General features: G+C 38.6%; 2 protein-coding genes across 2 annotated transcripts in view; both read left to right on the top strand.

Moving 5' to 3' along the window:
- The first annotated feature begins 919 nt into the window (after window positions 1-919).
- On the top strand, window positions 920-6,484 carry LOC104424172 (proline-rich receptor-like protein kinase PERK15). Its single transcript, XM_039303048.1, has 8 exons — window positions 920-1,304; window positions 1,426-1,779; window positions 2,353-2,439; window positions 2,512-2,582; window positions 2,909-2,985; window positions 5,335-5,482; window positions 5,669-5,830; window positions 6,176-6,484. The coding sequence occupies exons 1-8, from the start codon at window positions 920-922 to the stop codon at window positions 6,482-6,484; spliced, it is 1,593 nt and encodes a 530-aa protein (XP_039158982.1).
- A 5,215-nt stretch (window positions 6,485-11,699) lies between these two features.
- The window catches only part of LOC104424040 (proline-rich receptor-like protein kinase PERK2), a 6,911-nt gene continuing 1,889 nt past the window's right edge, over window positions 11,700-16,721 (top strand). Inside the window, exons 1-4 of the mRNA XM_039303047.1 lie at window positions 11,700-12,078; window positions 12,228-12,554; window positions 13,116-13,202; window positions 13,273-13,343. Of these exons, the coding sequence (XP_039158981.1) occupies window positions 11,700-12,078; window positions 12,228-12,554; window positions 13,116-13,202; window positions 13,273-13,343 (864 nt within the window). The remainder of the gene's footprint in view (window positions 12,079-12,227; window positions 12,555-13,115; window positions 13,203-13,272; window positions 13,344-16,721) is intronic.

Genomic DNA, 16,721 nt, shown 5'->3' with positions numbered 1-16,721 from the left:
GAATAAATAGAACACTAGATTAAGTGATTCGATTAGTGTAACTGATTCCACAAGAAGGGTACCACATGATTCTACTATTGATTGAGTAATAAAATGGACATTAAAACCATGCTTTAATCAGCCAAACGCTCTTGGTATTTCTCAGTCCCCAATTTCATTTCTTGGTCCTCACGATTTCTCATGAAACTTAATTACCCAATCTAAAAAAGGAATTCATGCAAAAATTATCTAAAATGTCTTTAACTTATTGCCAATTCAATTCTAATTTTTTTTTATTCTCTCAACTGAGTATAAACATTTTTCATATTTTGCCAATTGAACCTACTTGGCAAATTTAGATCAGAAATTGTCAATGTTGGCCAGAAATCGTTAACTTAAATAGTCGATGCTAACATGGACTATTTTTAATCATATTTCAATAGTTCATCAATTTTTTATTTTTCTTTATTTTTCTGTGCTATATTTTGTCATGGTAGTCTTCGCAAGCCTACCAGCCACGAGCAAAGGTGAGGTGGCCGTCGCTAAATCTGGGCGAAAAACCACCTTACTCCCAATGGCCCCACTGGCCACGGGCGATCCGCCGCGGGCAAGGCCTCCATGGCCAGCGAGGGTAGCCGGTGAGACCCCCAAAAAAGCACAGAAAAAAGGAATATTAAAATCATACCAACCTACAATTTGATTTTGTAAAAATACTAAAACTTTTAGAAAATATTCATACATATAATATATATGGGATGCTCCTTCCAGCTCTCTCACTAAATTTTCCAGCTCTCACTCATCACTCGAAATACATCCGTCATAAATTACCCCAAAAATATTTGAAAACAATTTTCATCCCACAACGAGCAACATCGTACGCATCGAACTCGAGGGCCTCTGATGGTGTCCTTGAAGCCGGATTGCGCTGGGCCGCTGAGGGATGCCTCCAATGCATTGTGCTCCCCTACTCCTCCCCCGCCGGCGACTCCGGCGCCTTCCCCAGGCAACGCCCCAACGGCAACTCCGGTGCCTCCCCCGCCGGCGACTCCGGCGCCTCCCCCGCCGGCAACTCCGGTGCCTCCCCCAGGCAACCCCCGATGGCGAGTCCTCCCCGTCATCAAACTCCCCCACTCCGTCGACTAACTCCACATCTCCTCCACCGGCGTCTCTGAATGGGGGCTTGCCGACGTGGAAGCTGGCGCTGATAGTGGGGATTGGGATTGGGGGGCTCATCGTGCTGGTTGGGGTGTGCATATTCGTGATTCTTTATCGAAGGAAAAGGACGCGGCTTGATTCGGGGAGTTGCCCTCCACAGGGGCCTAAAGGTGAGATTTCTAGGCTTGAATGCGGGTTCTTAAAGTTTGTAAACTCTTCGTAATTTTATCGTGTCCAGTTACCAAGGTCCGACTCCTTCTGAGCCATTCTCAATAACAAAAACGTGTTTAGTAAGACCTTTTTCCGTACCATCTCCAGGCATGGAATTAGGCTTTTCACAGAACAAATTCACGTACAAAGAGATAAAAATAGCAACAGATCATTTCTCCAATCTCAACTTACTTGGTCAAGGTGGTTTTGGCTACGTTCATAGAGGAGTGCTTTCGTGCGGGAAAGTAGCTGCAATCAAACAGTTAAAAGCTGGAAGCAGACAAGGGGAGAGGGAATTTCAAGCAGAGATCGAGATCATCAGTCGCATACATCACAGACACCTTGTTTCTCTCGTTGGTTACTGCATTTCTGGTGCTCATAGAATTCTGGTATATGAGTTTGTGCCAAATAGCACGTTGGAATTTCATTTGCACGGTGAGTATGACTTCGGAGTAATACATGTGTATCTTTCATAAGATGATGCCCTTTCTAACATCGATCATCTTCTCTCTCTGTTACCCTTTTTCCAAGTTCAGACTTGAACTTTTGTCGGTATGTATGGATTCTGACTACTATCAACTTTGATATTCTGTGGTTAATGCCTTTTTTAAGTGCTGCTTGAATAGTGGACTCGATTATATGCTCCCACCATTCTGGAACAAGCGACTTATATCACAAAGCCGCTTATCTAACAAATTGGCAATACGCTGGGCTTTTTTGTTAATTTTCATTTTCGATTAATCAAATTGTTATCATTGTTTTCGAATGTTGTTGTCCATGACATCGACAACCGCCTCGCCTTTTCTACGTGTGTGGCAAAAATCCACTAAAAATTGGAAAAAAAAGGGATAAATCTCAGGAGATTTTGGATGAAATCCCATAATAATAAGCTAACTTGATCTCCACTGCAGAACGCATCCATAGGCAACATAAGACGTAAGATCATTTTGGAGCTCAAAAGCTGATCGAGAACACACTCGTTGTTATAACTGGCAAATATTATTGCAGGAAAGGATCAACCAACTATGACTTGGCCTATAAGGATGAAAATTGCTTTAGGTTCAGCAAAAGGGTTGGCCTATCTGCATGAGGAATGTAAGATTGCTCTTTTAAACCTTATCATTTTAGTAAGTTTTGCAGTTTATCTTTATTGGATTCAGTTCTTAGGTAATCCCAGAATCATTCACCGTGACATCAAGGCTGCTAATATTCTTTTGGAATCCAATTTTGAGGCAAAGGTATGATGCGCAACCGTTTAGCCATTACATGATAATATCAGTCATCTAGGCTGTTTACGAAATTCACTATCACATTATTTGGTTAGCTCCTCAAGCTAGTGATTTACTTCATATCTCAAAATGCAATTTGCATCCCTCCAACGTCCTCTGTGTAAGCCAAAGCATAAAGATCTTTAGGCTGCAAAAGAGGGTTTCTTGATGATATCATATGGAAAACTATCTGTCTTGCAGCTATTTTTGAAGTTGTGATGAATTTTTAATACATAATCTTATATATTCGTGTGAAGCTATTTGGATGTGAATTGTAAAAACCAACATATTGACAGGTTGCAGATTTTGGACTTGCAAAGTTTGCTTCTGATGCAGATACTCATGTATCTACTCGAGTAATGGGAACTTTTGGGTAAGGCTGTTTTGCATATAGTTCGTCTAAATTAATTCTAATTATTTGAAGAAAAAAAAAAAACAAGTGATTTGAACACAATGATAAAAAGAATGAGTAAATAAATCAGATACTGACTTTAGATGGTTCAGTTTGGTTGGGGGACCTACTCCCTAGGGAGAGCACAATAGAATTCCACTATAAAACAAATGACACAACAGTAATTACAAGTATATCAAACACCCTTGAAAAAACATCTCAATCTCACAAAAGAATCACAAATCTTACCATAAGATCTATTGACTTCAGAACACTTGCAATTTCTTTAGGATGTAATTTACAAGCATGCCGTGCAATTGATTATTACAGCGTGCTAAAGCTGAAATCTACCTTATATATATTTGAATCCAAACTAGAAAAACTCATTTTAACTGATTCAAATTAGGAAACCTACTCAAGCTAGAAAATCACTTAGACTAGGAAACCTACTTAAATCGGGAGACTACTTGGAACAAATTTTATATATAGGCTCAAATTTGTGACTTACTCTTAACAATATCCATCTTTGCTGGAGACTTGAGCTAAATTAGAACCACTTTGATGGAAACTGACCATCGTTACTCTCCCACAACCACTCATGGGCCCACCCGTCATAGGCATCTTCCAAGCCTGAGCCACACTTGAGCTTCATTCAGTGACCTCATCAAGACACCAGCTCTATCTGCAACTTTAATTACTCCATGAGAACATTTTGTATAATCTCCTCAACCACAAATAAAACTAACCATAGTTGTATTTATATATATGCTAGGAGATCGAACATGCAACTTGTCAAACTTAGCAACTACAACATATGTAGCATTTACAAGCTTTGCCTCATTCACGCAGGTACTCGTATCTCAGGAGTTTCTAGTTGCAAATCTACATTGAGCTAAACATCATCCAAATTCATATAAATATTGCCACAATTTCTCATACCTAGTAGTATTAGATACTCGTCAAATATAATTTCTTTGTCAATATTTACCTGACCACACTTTTTTGGGAGTCTGGTATGAAATAGTAGTCAATGGAATCTATTTACCGAAAAGTTTGCCGAATTAGGCACATCCACAAGGAATTTGTCTTCATTAACTTGGCAACCTTTTTTTTTCACTAACACTAATACGGTGTCTCATTGTACCTTCTTTCATGCATAATTCGTTTAACTATTATGAGCAAAAATCCATGCCACTATCAGTCTGCATGTATTTCATCATCTTACCAGTTTCCATTTCACTTAAGGCTCTTAACCGTTTGACTTTGATAATAGTATCCAACTTTTATCTTAGCACAAACATTCAAATCTTCCGTGATTAGTCATCCGCAATCGTCAATGTAAATCGGTACTCTTCCTAAAAGGAAACTACAATGGCTTGCACATATTTAAATGAATTAATTTTGCAATCTCCATGGTTTCTTCACAGTCATATAGAAATGTGGTTCCTGCCATTTGCCTAAGTCATAACATCTACATACATTTAGTCTCTCAGCTACATAACCACAAATCAAATTTCTTTTACTTATAACCTTTAAGCTTCTCTTTGCAGTGTTCCTTCAATGCATGTGGCACTATTCATAATCTCGAACAAATGCATCCAATGCATTACTATCTCCCCTTGATCTCACACAGGCCATAGTCCTTTATTCCTTTTATTATTACCAAAGTACCTCGAACAACCTTCAAAAACTACACTTTTTGAAGTACATCGACACCTAACTAAATTTAGGGCACGTAAGAAAATCGGGTTTGCTTCAATTTTGGATGGGACTCACTCAAGTAAATTTTGATTTTACAACACCAACACTCACAACATCACACTTAGCATTATTCCTTAACATCCACGCACTAATAAGAAGTAAACCCGTTCATCTTTCATGTAGCATTAAATGAGCAACTAGAATCCATAACATACTTATCAAATGACAAATCCTCAGTGACAATCATGACATAATCTGCACTATTCGAGTTATTATAAGCTATTGCAACAATATCATTAGTGGGCTTGACTCTAATTCCTTTACCATTCTCGCTCTTTGTGTTGAGGCCAAAAGCTTCTCTACTCACTCTACTGTGCTAAACCCAAAACTCACCTCTTTTGTACACACACACATCCAAAGTAGCAAATGCCCTTCAATTGACTAAAATTAGAAAACTCACTCTAACTGGGAAATTTACTCAAACTAAGAAATCTACTTGGATTAGGTTTCCTTTATGGGTTAAAACTCAAGATATACTCTCAACACCAATGATGGTTAAGTTTATTTATTTCCTCTCTGAGCATATAGTGGTCGTATCATCTTTTGCTAATTTTAGTCTACCTAGTGCAGCTACCTGGCTCCAGAGTATGCCTCAAGTGGGTATCTCACTGAGAAATCAGATGTCTTTTCTTTTGGCGTAGTGCTTCTAGAGTTGATAACTGGGCGTCGTCCAGTGAACAGAACTCGAACCTTTGATGAGGATAGCCTAGTCGATTGGGTTAGTACTCTATTTACAACATATTTACTAGCGGCATATCATTGTTAGTGATCTTATCTAATAGGTTAAAGAACTGATTTCAAGACTCTGAGCATTCATACCCCTCTCCTTTTCATGTTATTTATCCTTTCCCTCTTTCCACCATGAATGCCATCATATAAATTGAATCCTCTAATGAAATTTTAGGCAAGGCCTTTGCTCACAGAAGCATTAGAAGGTGACAAATTTGATGCCATTGTTGATCCAAAATTGAACAAGGACTACGATACTGAGGATATGACTCGGATGATCGCTTGTGCTGCTGCTTGTGTTCGTCATTCTGCACGACACCGCCCGCCAATGACACAGGTACATCGTCTAGTTGAGAAACCTCCCCCCGGTGGGGGGCACGGTGGGAACCGTGGGCATTACAAACATAATTATATGCTCTATTTAGTGATTTTGTTCCGCCTACAAATCACAAGTTGCGGGTTGTTACTTCATTTGAGCAAGAAAAAGAAAAAGAAAACACTTTAGTGATTTTGTTCCAGCCACAAATGAAAAGTTGTGAGGGTGTCACTTCATTTGAGCAAGAAAAAGAAAAAGAAAACACTATTTTCAGTGTCTTAATTTGCTGCAACTCACTTTCAGGCATGACTGATCGATGCAAATTGTTCTACAAATGAGGATAATATATGAGTTTTGTGTAATCAGGTAGTTCAAGCATTGGAAGGAAACCTTTCTTTAAGCAATTTGAAAGAAGGAATTATGCCGGGACATAGCAGAGTATATAATCGTTGTGAGAGCTCAGAGTATGACACAAACCAAGACCAGGAGGATTCAATGATATTCAAGATGAGGGCCCTAGAAAGTCAAGAACAAGCCACAAGCGAGTTCAGTTGCCCCTATAGCGAGGATGACCTTCAACCATACAACTCAAGTAGTGGGGGTCAACAGACCACTCAAGAGAGGGACATGGGGAAAATGGCAGAGGATGGTCGTCATGCTAGTGAAGGCACTTAATATTAATGCCAGCCAAGAGGTCAGATCCTCCTTCCACGGTTCGACGTTGTGTGCAAGATCCGTGCTCTAATGAGAAACATGATATGGAAATAAGAGTTCATGCTGTGCTCTGGCCTGTGGCTGCATGTTTTGACTTGTTACTTTTAGATCGAAATGGATTAGATCTGGGAAAGACAAAAAAGCACGTCAGGTTTCGGTATGTCTGTGTTGCTGATTTGAGTAGTATAGTTTGAGAAATTAACAATTGTTGTCACTGCTAAAGGAACATGTAAGATCGGTACGATGAAACTATAAGTAGGTAAGATCTTTTCCTTATGATCTCATAGGAAGGGTGGGCTGCTGCAATTTTTGGTTGGAAGGTTCGGAAGCAATGGTCATTCGGATTCAATGCATCATGCTCAAAAGAGTTTCTCTCATAATCTTTCTAGGTGCAGTCAGGGTGTATGATTGTAATCATCCTGTACTCTTTCCATTACTTTGTTGAAGGACGAACCTGTACATTTGTGTAATCCAACATACTGATGGTTGCTCATATCCTTCACATACTGGTCCAAATCAATGCAGTAATAAATGTGGAATTGTGTTCCTGAACTGCTTATGAAGTGGACTGAGGTCGCGGTTGTTTATACATGTAGAGTTTCTTATGAAAAAATTTCTTAAAACTCCTGTGTTTTGCAAAATTTATGTGAACGGCCTGCACGTATAGTGTATTTGTCCCCTCTAAGGTACCGCAAATTCTCTTATCTCGCTCAAGTAGAGTTCTTGAATTCATCGTTTCTTCAATTGGGGTGAAACTTCCATTTTACTGTAAGAGTATTTTCCATTGTAAACACAACTGTATAGACTCACTTGCAATGGCTTCTCACTATGTTGGTTTCTATGTGATAAATTCCAATGGACGATTCATGCAAAATTAAGCACATCATTCAAGTAGGCTATTTATTTTGATCCATAGGAAAATACTCTTATGTATAGTATGTCTGCATTACTTTTAGTGTTGAATGTATATTTCAAACATAGGGAAATACTCCTACGTATCGTATGTTTGTTCAGTGATGTTCTGTCATTTGTTATTACTCTCTCCATTCCCTAATGAAACGTGGCTTTTGTGCGATGCGATTGATTCTATCTGCACGGGATCTGATATCTCCTCGATCCATGATATTAAAGTACATAAAAAATGAGCTTCGTCCTCTTGTGTGCACGCCCAGATCCAGATATGTTGTTGATCTTATGATTAGACAAATATCATTTATCTAGATATGTTCCCACATTTTTCCCCATACAGTATGATCATGGCCATTCATTACTAAAATTACGCTAAGGAAATGCAAATAGTCCTCTTGTCCAAAGAGAATACATAATTTCCATATGGTAAAAACTAGGGGCGAGCACCAGCCTCGGGGTTGAACTGGAAACCAGACCAAACTGGTTCGTAGTTTCAAATCTTTAAAATTGGGAATAATTGGTCCGGTTCTTTGTTCCTGAGGACAAATCCGACTGAACCGGCCCGACACTCAGATTGAGGTTTCGGCGACTAGCTTATCTCTAGTTCGGAGCTCTTTGGGACATATTGTTGCCGTCTTTATGTATTTGCCGTGTCGTACAATTATGGCATGCTCTAATAAAGTACAGTTTAGCTTTCATGGATCGGACCGACCATAGCAGGTTCTTATGTCTTAATAAGATCATTGCCTCGGTTCCGTCACTCTCCAGTAGCTCGCGGATCGGGGGTATTGGTGTTCTAATGGTGTTTTGAATCTTCGGTATTATTGATCCATCTGCAAGAAGGTGGTCCATTGGCTTGGCTGATCGCTCGAGCGATGATTGATTGACGCTTCCACAGATGACTGGTGAAGTCGATTATGCTGGGCTTGGAGGGCGGGAATCAAATCAACATCGCATTCCCAACATGAACTGTGACGCTTGATGACCCACGCTTTCGTTTTCCAAGGCGGAAAATATGGTCCTGACGACGACGCACTTTTATTTTGTCGTAACACAACCTTTCGTGGAAGCCGACAGCAAAGTGGCTTAAGAAGAGAGGGAGAGAGAGAGTGCACATTTACGTGCGCTCGGGGGGGTTGTTGTTCTGGCTTTCATTTCATATCCAAGTGCTAAGTCAAGTCTCCTGCATCGTTTATAAGCAGAATATTTTGGCAAGCTTCCATGCATACGGTGTTCTTCGTGGTCGCTGTACGTCATACGTTGTCTAAGTTCTATTGACTTCAGCAGAGAAGCATCGTCCTTTATCCATCTGTTTTTTCTTCCGGTGACAATCGGACTTATGATATTGTTCCCGCACTCAATTTATTATTGTTCGCGTTAAGAGTGATAGTCCTCTCATCCTATATTAAGATATTCCTACACATGTCGAATACTAATTGCCTTTCTATCATAGCAACTACGCGGCTCAATTAAGCTTGACAATGGAGTTTATATGCTCTTTATATTTTTTCAATTATCAGTTTAGGCTTTTGAATTAAATTTTCTAATTTAGTAGCGGAGCTTTGTTATCTAAAAAGCGCCCAACGGGCCTATCCCTCGATGGTCGTAGCAACCTCCGTTGCACCGGTTGCCTTTATAACCACTCACAGCTATCCTTCAACAAATCCACAGCCTTTAGATATTATTTCGACACTCTTCTGCATAATTCTTATCCGTGCCAATGTATTTTATTTTCTGCCGCAATCATTGATTATCATGAAGGGGTTTGTTAATGTTAAATGATCAAAAGAGTAGTGATTTTTACCTTTATGATATAGAAAATATTGTAACACGTTGCCAAAATTATTTTATAGCGTCACCAATATATTACGTAATGAAGTGTAAAACGAGGGTAAAATAAACAATGCCGCGGTAATAATTTTAGAAATTTTTACCTGCTTACTGTTTTCCTTCGATTATTTTCTGGTCTTCTATTGGGAAAGAGCATTCCACACGCCCAAAAACAAGAACAGTTAAATCTCTCCAGCAAACTGCAGAAAACAGCCGAAATGACCCTCTTTTCTCGCTGAAAGGTCGACTGGAACGACTCATGTTCGACATTTTTCCACATTTTGCCTAAGAACAAAAACACAAGCCCACGAAATTACAAAATCAGCATTTTATTATTCACATGCAATTGTTCTTAATATACAAAATACCACGACCCTGACATAATCATTCAAAAAAAAAAAAAAAGGCATGACAAGAAACTAGGATAATGGATGAAGTTACAGTTAGACATTACATATCTTGATGTATGAAATTTACAATCAAATTGTAACAATTTTTTTCATAAATTCCGTTTGTTTTGTGAAAATTGAATGATTTAAAAACTTGATCTATACTATAACACATCTTAAAAGTAAAGTTTAAAGATATATAAAAATAGTGTCACTAAGTTTCTTGATTTGTCTATCTAAACAAAAATTCTTGGCGTAGAATTTGATAACGTTCTCGTCGGATAAAGTACACTTTTTTTCTTCCTGGGGGTCGAAAGTTTTGTTAAATTCACCGCCATAAAAAAAAAGAGGGCAATAATCGGGCTAGTCAAGCAATTCACAATCTACTTTCCAAGATGCCAAACCAAATCAAGCTTCAAGGCAAAATCCTTGAAGCCAAATGCATTTTAAATGATCAATGCCGACCATTTCTCTCAATATGCACATATTAACAGCATAGGAAAGATTTGATCCTATACTCCGTTTGTTTTGGTAAAAAATAAATAATTTAGAAAATAATTTACTAAAAATAATAATTTATATTACTTGAAATAATTAGTATTTTTTTATTATTGACTACAATTAATGTCTATGAATTTTTTTTTCATTTATTCATTTTTGTAAGAAATATAAATAATTATTTTTTAGGAAAATATTTTTAAATCCTTCATTTTTACGAAACAAATGGAATTTAATTAGGATCGATTGATCCATCATGATTGTCTTGTGAGCTCAACTAAGCTGGACTTGGAGAAATATGATCATGTTCACATTCACAAAATGAACAGATTCTTGATGACCAACGCTCCCATGATCCACGTTAGAAAGTCTTGATTTTCCATGGCCTACGACACACTTTATCCTATTGTCCGACAAAGTATTAAAAAAAAAAAAGTGGCTTTCCAAAAAGTGAGAATGCAGAACACGGCGGTCGTCGTTGACCAGACAACAGCTTGGTTCATTTCACGTTTGAGAGTACAAATTCACTATAATATTAGCTTGGTTCTAGAAATTGGTTCTATGTTAACCATTGGTTACGATGAACATTAAATATAATTCACACGTCAGTAATCAAATAATAAAATAAACAAAACAAAAGAATAAGTAGGACACTAAATTAAGTGATTCAATTAGTGTGATTGATTCCACGAGAAGAGTACCACATGATTCTACTATTGATTGAGCAATAAAATGGACATCAATAAAATGGACATTACAATCAAACTTAAATCAGTCAAATGCTCTTGGTATTTCCCAGTCTCCAATTGCATTGTTTGGTCCTCATGATTCCTCATGAAACTTAACTACCAAATCTCACAAAGGAATTCATGTGAAAATTATCTAAAAATTCCTAAACTTATTGCCAATTCAATCCTAACTATTTTGATTTTCTCAATTGAATATAAACTTTTTCATAATTTGGCAATTGAGTCTATTTGGCAAATTTATATAAGAAATTGCCAATGTTGACTAGAAATCGTTAATATAAATAGTCGATGCCAACATGAACAATTTTTAATCATATTTTAATATTTTATCGATTTTTTTTATTTTCCTTTTTTATTTTTGTCCTATTTTGGGTCATCACAGTAAGGCCTTCTATGAGGGCTTCACAACCCCGCCAGCCACGGGCGAGGGTAACGCGGCTGTCGCCAGATTTGGACAAAAACTACCTTGCTCATGGCGGCCCCACTGGCCACGGACGATCCGCTGCAGGCAAGGCCTCCATGGCCAGCGAGGTAGCTGGTGAGGCCCAAAAAAAGCACAGAAAAAAAGGAATATTAAAATCATACAATCCTACGATTTGATTTTGCAAAAATTCGATAACTTTTAGAAAATATTCATACATATAATATATATGGGATGCTCCTTCCAGCTCTCTCACTGAATTTTCCAGCTCTCACTCATCCACTCGAGATACATCCGTCCAAAACTTCACCAGAAATCGTTGAAAACAATTTTCATTCCCCTCCGAGTAACGTCGTACGCATCGAACTCGTGGGCCTCTCATGGTGTCATTGGGGCCGGGTTGCACTGGGCCGCTGAGGGATGCCTCCGTCGCATTGTGCTCCCCTACTCCTCCCCCGCCGGCGACTCCGGTGCCTCCTCCAGGCAATGCTCCATCGGCGAGTCCAGTGCCTCCCCCGACAGCGAGTCCTCCCCCGTCGTCAAACTCCCCGACTCCATCGACTTACTCCACCTCTTCTCCACCAGCGTCTCCGCTAATTTCTCCAAATGGGGGCTTGCCGCCGTGGAAGCTGGCGCTGATAGTGGGGATTGGGATTGGGGGCCTCATCGTGTTGGTTGGGTTGTGCATATTCGTGATTATTAATCGAAGGAAGAGGAGGCGGCTTGATTCGGGGAGTTGTCCTCCACCGGGGCCTAAAGGTGAGATTTTTATGCTTGAATGCGAGTTCTTAAAGTTTGTAAATTCTTTCGTAATTTTATTGAGTCAACTTACCAAGGTCCGACTCCTTCTGAACCATTCTCCAAAACAAAAACGTGGTTAGTAAGACCTTTTTCCGTACCATCTCCAGGCATGGAATTAGGCTTTGCACAGAACAAATTCACGTACAAAGAGATAAAAATAGCAACAGGTCATTTCTCCAATTTCAACTTACTTGGCCAAGGTGGCTTTGGCTACGTTCATAGAGGAGTGCTTTCAAGCGGGAAAGTAGTTGCAATCAAACAGTTAAAAGTTGGAAGCCGACAAGGGGAGAGGGAATTTCAAGCAGAGATCGAGATTATCAGTCGCATCCATCATAGACACCTTGTTTCACTCGTTGGTTATTGCATTTCTGGTGCTCATAGAATTCTGGCCTATGAGTTTGTTCCAAATAGCACATTGGAATTTCATTTGCACGGTGAGTATGACTTCAGAGGAATACATTTACATATTTCATCAGATGATGCCCTTTTTAACATCCATCGTCTTCTCTCTATGTTACCCTTTTTCCAAGTTCAGACTTGAACTTTTGTCGGTATGTATGGATTCTAACTACTATCAACTTTGATATTCTAGGTTAATGCCTTTTTTAAGTGCTGCTTGAATAGTGGACTCGTTTATATGCTCCCTCCATTCTGGAAGAAGGGACTTACATAACAAAGCCGTTTATCAAACAAACAGGCAATAGCTGGAATTTCGTTGATTTTCATTTTCGATTAATCAGATTGTTATCATTAATTTCGGATGTTGTTGTCAATGACAAAGCCTCGCCTTTTTCTAGGTGCGTGGCAAAAATCCACTAAAAATTAGAAAAAAGGGGATAAATCTCAGATGATTTTGGTGAAAACCCATAATAATAAGCTAACTTGATCTCCATTGCGTAACGCATCCATAGGCAACATAAGATGCATGATTATTTTGGAGCTCAAAAGCTGATCGAGAACATAATGGTTGTTATAACTGGCAAGTATTATTGCAGGAAAGGATCAACCAACCATGACTTGGACTATAAGGATGAAAATTGCTTTAGGTTCTGCAAAAGGGTTAGCATATCTGCATGAGGAATGTAAGATTGCTCTTTTAAATTATTATTTTGATAAGTTTTGCAGTTTATCTTTATTGGATTCACTTCTTAGGTAATCCCAAAATCATTCACCGTGACATCAAAGTTGCTAATATTCTTCTGGAATCCAATTTTGAGGCAAAGGTATGATGTGCAACCGTCTAGTCATTACATGATAATATCAGTCATCTAAGCTGTTTATGGAATTCACAATCACATTATTCAATAAGTTCCTTAAGCTACTGATTTACTTCATATCTCAAAAAGCAATTTGCATCCCTCCAATGTCCTTTGTATAAGCTGAAGCTAAAAGAAACGGCAAAAGATCTCCGGGCTGCAAAAGTGGGTTTCTTGATGATAAAATTTGGAGAACTAAATAATAGACTTTTCGTCTTGTATCTATTTTTGGAGTAGTGATGAACTTTAATACAAATTTTAAGAAAGAAGTACACTCCAAGTATCAAAATTTGGCACGAATGGATACTTAATGCCAAAAATTAGGAAAATTAAGTGTCATTTTCCAGCGAACCTCATCAAAAATCCTACATGGCAATTTTTTATTATTTTTTCGCCTACGTGGCTTGTTGGAGAGCTGACTCAGCAAAAAAAAAAAGAAGCAAAAATGACATCACTTTTGCCCATATTTGAATTTTAATATAAAAATTAATTAAAAAAAGGAATGAGGAAGAAGGCAGCTAAGGGCTAAGCCCTCATCGCCGACGCCTCCCCACCATTGTCAACAAGGTTTGGTAATGGTGGGGGAGGGTCGATCGGGGTTCGGGCCCAACCGGCCAAGGGCCAGTGGCGAGGGCTCACGAGCCCTCACCTAGATCCGAGGTGAGGATCGCAACCCTTCCTAGATCCGGCGAGGTCGGTGGTCGCCCGATCGGGCCAAGGGCCTTGCCCGTTGGCCCTCACCGGTCGGCCGAGGTCACGGCCCCTAGCGGGGCATGACAACCCCGCCAACGCTCCCCCACCGTCGCTAGCCCTTCCTAGTGACGATGGGGTGGCGGCAGCAAGGGCTCAGCCCTCAGCCGCATGCCTCCTCCCTCCCCACTTTTTTTTTATATTATAATTTTAACTGATTTAAATAAATTTAGTTTAATTAATTTTTATATTAATTATTTACCATGTCAAAAGCAAAAAATGTCGTTTTTGCATTTGTCTAGCCACATCAACGTGCAAAATGACGTTTTTGCACTTATCTCATCAAAAATCGCCATGTCAATATTTTAGCTGGATTTTCTTGCCATTGGCACCTAAGTGATAAATTTTTTAAGTGTCACTTTCCTAACTTTTGGCACTTTAAGTATCCCTCCGTGCCAAGTTTTGGCACTCCAGGTGTTCAACACTCCAAATTTTAATATATTAGTGTGAAGCTATATGGATGTGAATTGTAAAAGCTAACATACTGATTCTAGGTTGCAAATTTTGGACTTGCAAAATTTGCTTCCGATACGAATACTCATGTATCTACTCGAGTAATGGGAACTTTTGGGTAAGGCTATTTTGCATATAGTTCGTCTAAATTGGTACTATTATTAAAAAAAAAAAAGCAAGTGATCTGAACACAATAATAAATAGAATAAGCAAATAAATCTAATACTGACTTTATGTGGATTAGTTCAGTTGGCGAGATCTACTCTCTAGAATAAAACAAGCAATACAATTATAATTAAAGTATACTTGAGTCACTCAAATGTCCTAAAAAAAAAACACTATGTCAATCTCCCCAAGGAATCACAAATCTTACCATAAGATTTATTGACTTCTAAAACTTGCAATTCTTTAGGATGTAATTCACAAGCATGTTGCACAGCTACACAATTGATTATAACCACCTAAAACTCTAGGTCATTCTAGTGTGCTAAAGCCGATATCCACCTTATACATATTTGAATACACACTAGAAAGCCCCCTTTAGCCAACTCAAACTAGGAAACCTACTCAAGCTAGAAAATTACTCAAACTATGAAACCTAATTAAATTAGGAGATCTGCTTGGATCAAATTTTATATACAAGCTCAAATTTGTGACTTATTCTCAACAATCTCCACCTTTGCCTGAGGTTTGAGCCAAATCATAACCACTTTGATGGGAACTGACCATCGTTACTCTCCCACAACCATTCATGGGCTTACACGTCATAGGCATTTTCTGAACCCAAGCCACGCTTGAACTTCATTCAGTGATCTCATTATGACACCAGCTCTATCTGCAATTTTAATTGCTCCACAAGAACATTATGACACAAGTGTGTGTATGTGGGTGCGCACGTGCGCATGTGCTTGTGCGTGTGTGTGTGTGAGGAGATCGAACATGCACCTTTTTAAACTTAGCAACTACAACAACTATAGTCTCTACAAGCTTCACCTTGTTACTTAGGTACTCGCCACCTCAGAATGTTTTAGTTGCAAATCTACCTTGAACTAAACATAATCCAAATCCGTATAAATACTATCATAATTTCTCCTACCTAGTAGTATCAGATACTTGTCAAATACAATTTCTTTGCCAACAATAAGTAAATCTAATTCTGGACACCATATATCGATAGGCACCTTATAAATAGCCTAGGAATATGTACTTTCTTGTTACGCTATCAATCTTACCATTACTCACTCAAACATAACGCATGTACCAAATATTCTAAGAACAAAATAATCAATAATGTTACTTTACCACACTTTTTTAGGAGTTTGTTATGCAATAGTAGTCGATAGGATCTATTTACCAAGTAGTTTGACGTATTAAGTGCATCCGTTGGGAATTTCTCCTTATTAACTATGCAACCTATTGGTGTTCACTCGCACTAATACGGTGTCTCATTATGCCTTCCTTCATTCATAATTTGTTTAACTGTTATGAGCAAAACTGCATGCTAATATTAGTCCACATATACTTAATTGTCTTATTAGAATCCATTTCACTTAGAGCTTTACCGTTTGACTTTGACAACAACATCCAACTTGCATCTCAACACAAACACTCAGATCTTCCTTGAGTAGTCATCCACAATTGTCAAATTGGTACTCTTCCTAAAAGGAAACTATGATAGCTTGTGCATATTTAAATGAATCAACTTTTCGATCTCCATGGTTTCTCTGTAGTCATAAGGAACTGTGTTTTCCGCCATTTGCCTAAGTCATAACACCTATATACATTCAATCTCTTAGCTACATAACCACACATCAAATTTCTTAACTTAGAACCTTTAAGCTTCTCTCCGCAGTGTTCCTTAATTGTATATGCCATTATTCATAATCTCGAACAAATGCATCCAATGCATTACTATCTACCCTTGATCTCATTTAGGCCATAGTGTTTTATTCCTTTTATTGTTTCCAAAATGCCTCCATCAACCTTCAAAAACTCCACTTTCCGAAGTACATGGACACCTAGCTAAATCTAGGGCACACAAGAAAATCGGGTTTTGCTTCAATTATGGACTTGTCTCACTTGAAGTTAATTCTAATTCTAGCAACGCCAACGCTCACAACATCGCACTTAGCGTTATTCCTT

The sequence above is a fragment of the Eucalyptus grandis genome, chromosome 10, assembly GCF_016545825.1.
Source record: "Eucalyptus grandis isolate ANBG69807.140 chromosome 10, ASM1654582v1, whole genome shotgun sequence".
Classification (NCBI taxonomy): Eukaryota; Viridiplantae; Streptophyta; class Magnoliopsida; order Myrtales; family Myrtaceae; genus Eucalyptus; species Eucalyptus grandis.
This window is presented reverse-complemented; position numbering and strand designations above follow the sequence as displayed.

Excerpts from the sequence above, each read along its gene's own strand:
- LOC104424172 (XM_039303048.1), top strand. The coding sequence starts at position 920 with ATGCCTCCAATGCATTGTGCTCCCCTACTCCTCCCCCGCCGGCGACTC. Across the intron at positions 1,780-2,352 it reads GTTGGAATTTCATTTGCACG|GAAAGGATCAACCAACTATG; the intron begins GTGAGTATGACT and ends ATATTATTGCAG. Across the intron at positions 2,440-2,511 it reads GGCCTATCTGCATGAGGAAT|GTAATCCCAGAATCATTCAC; the intron begins GTAAGATTGCTC and ends TTCAGTTCTTAG.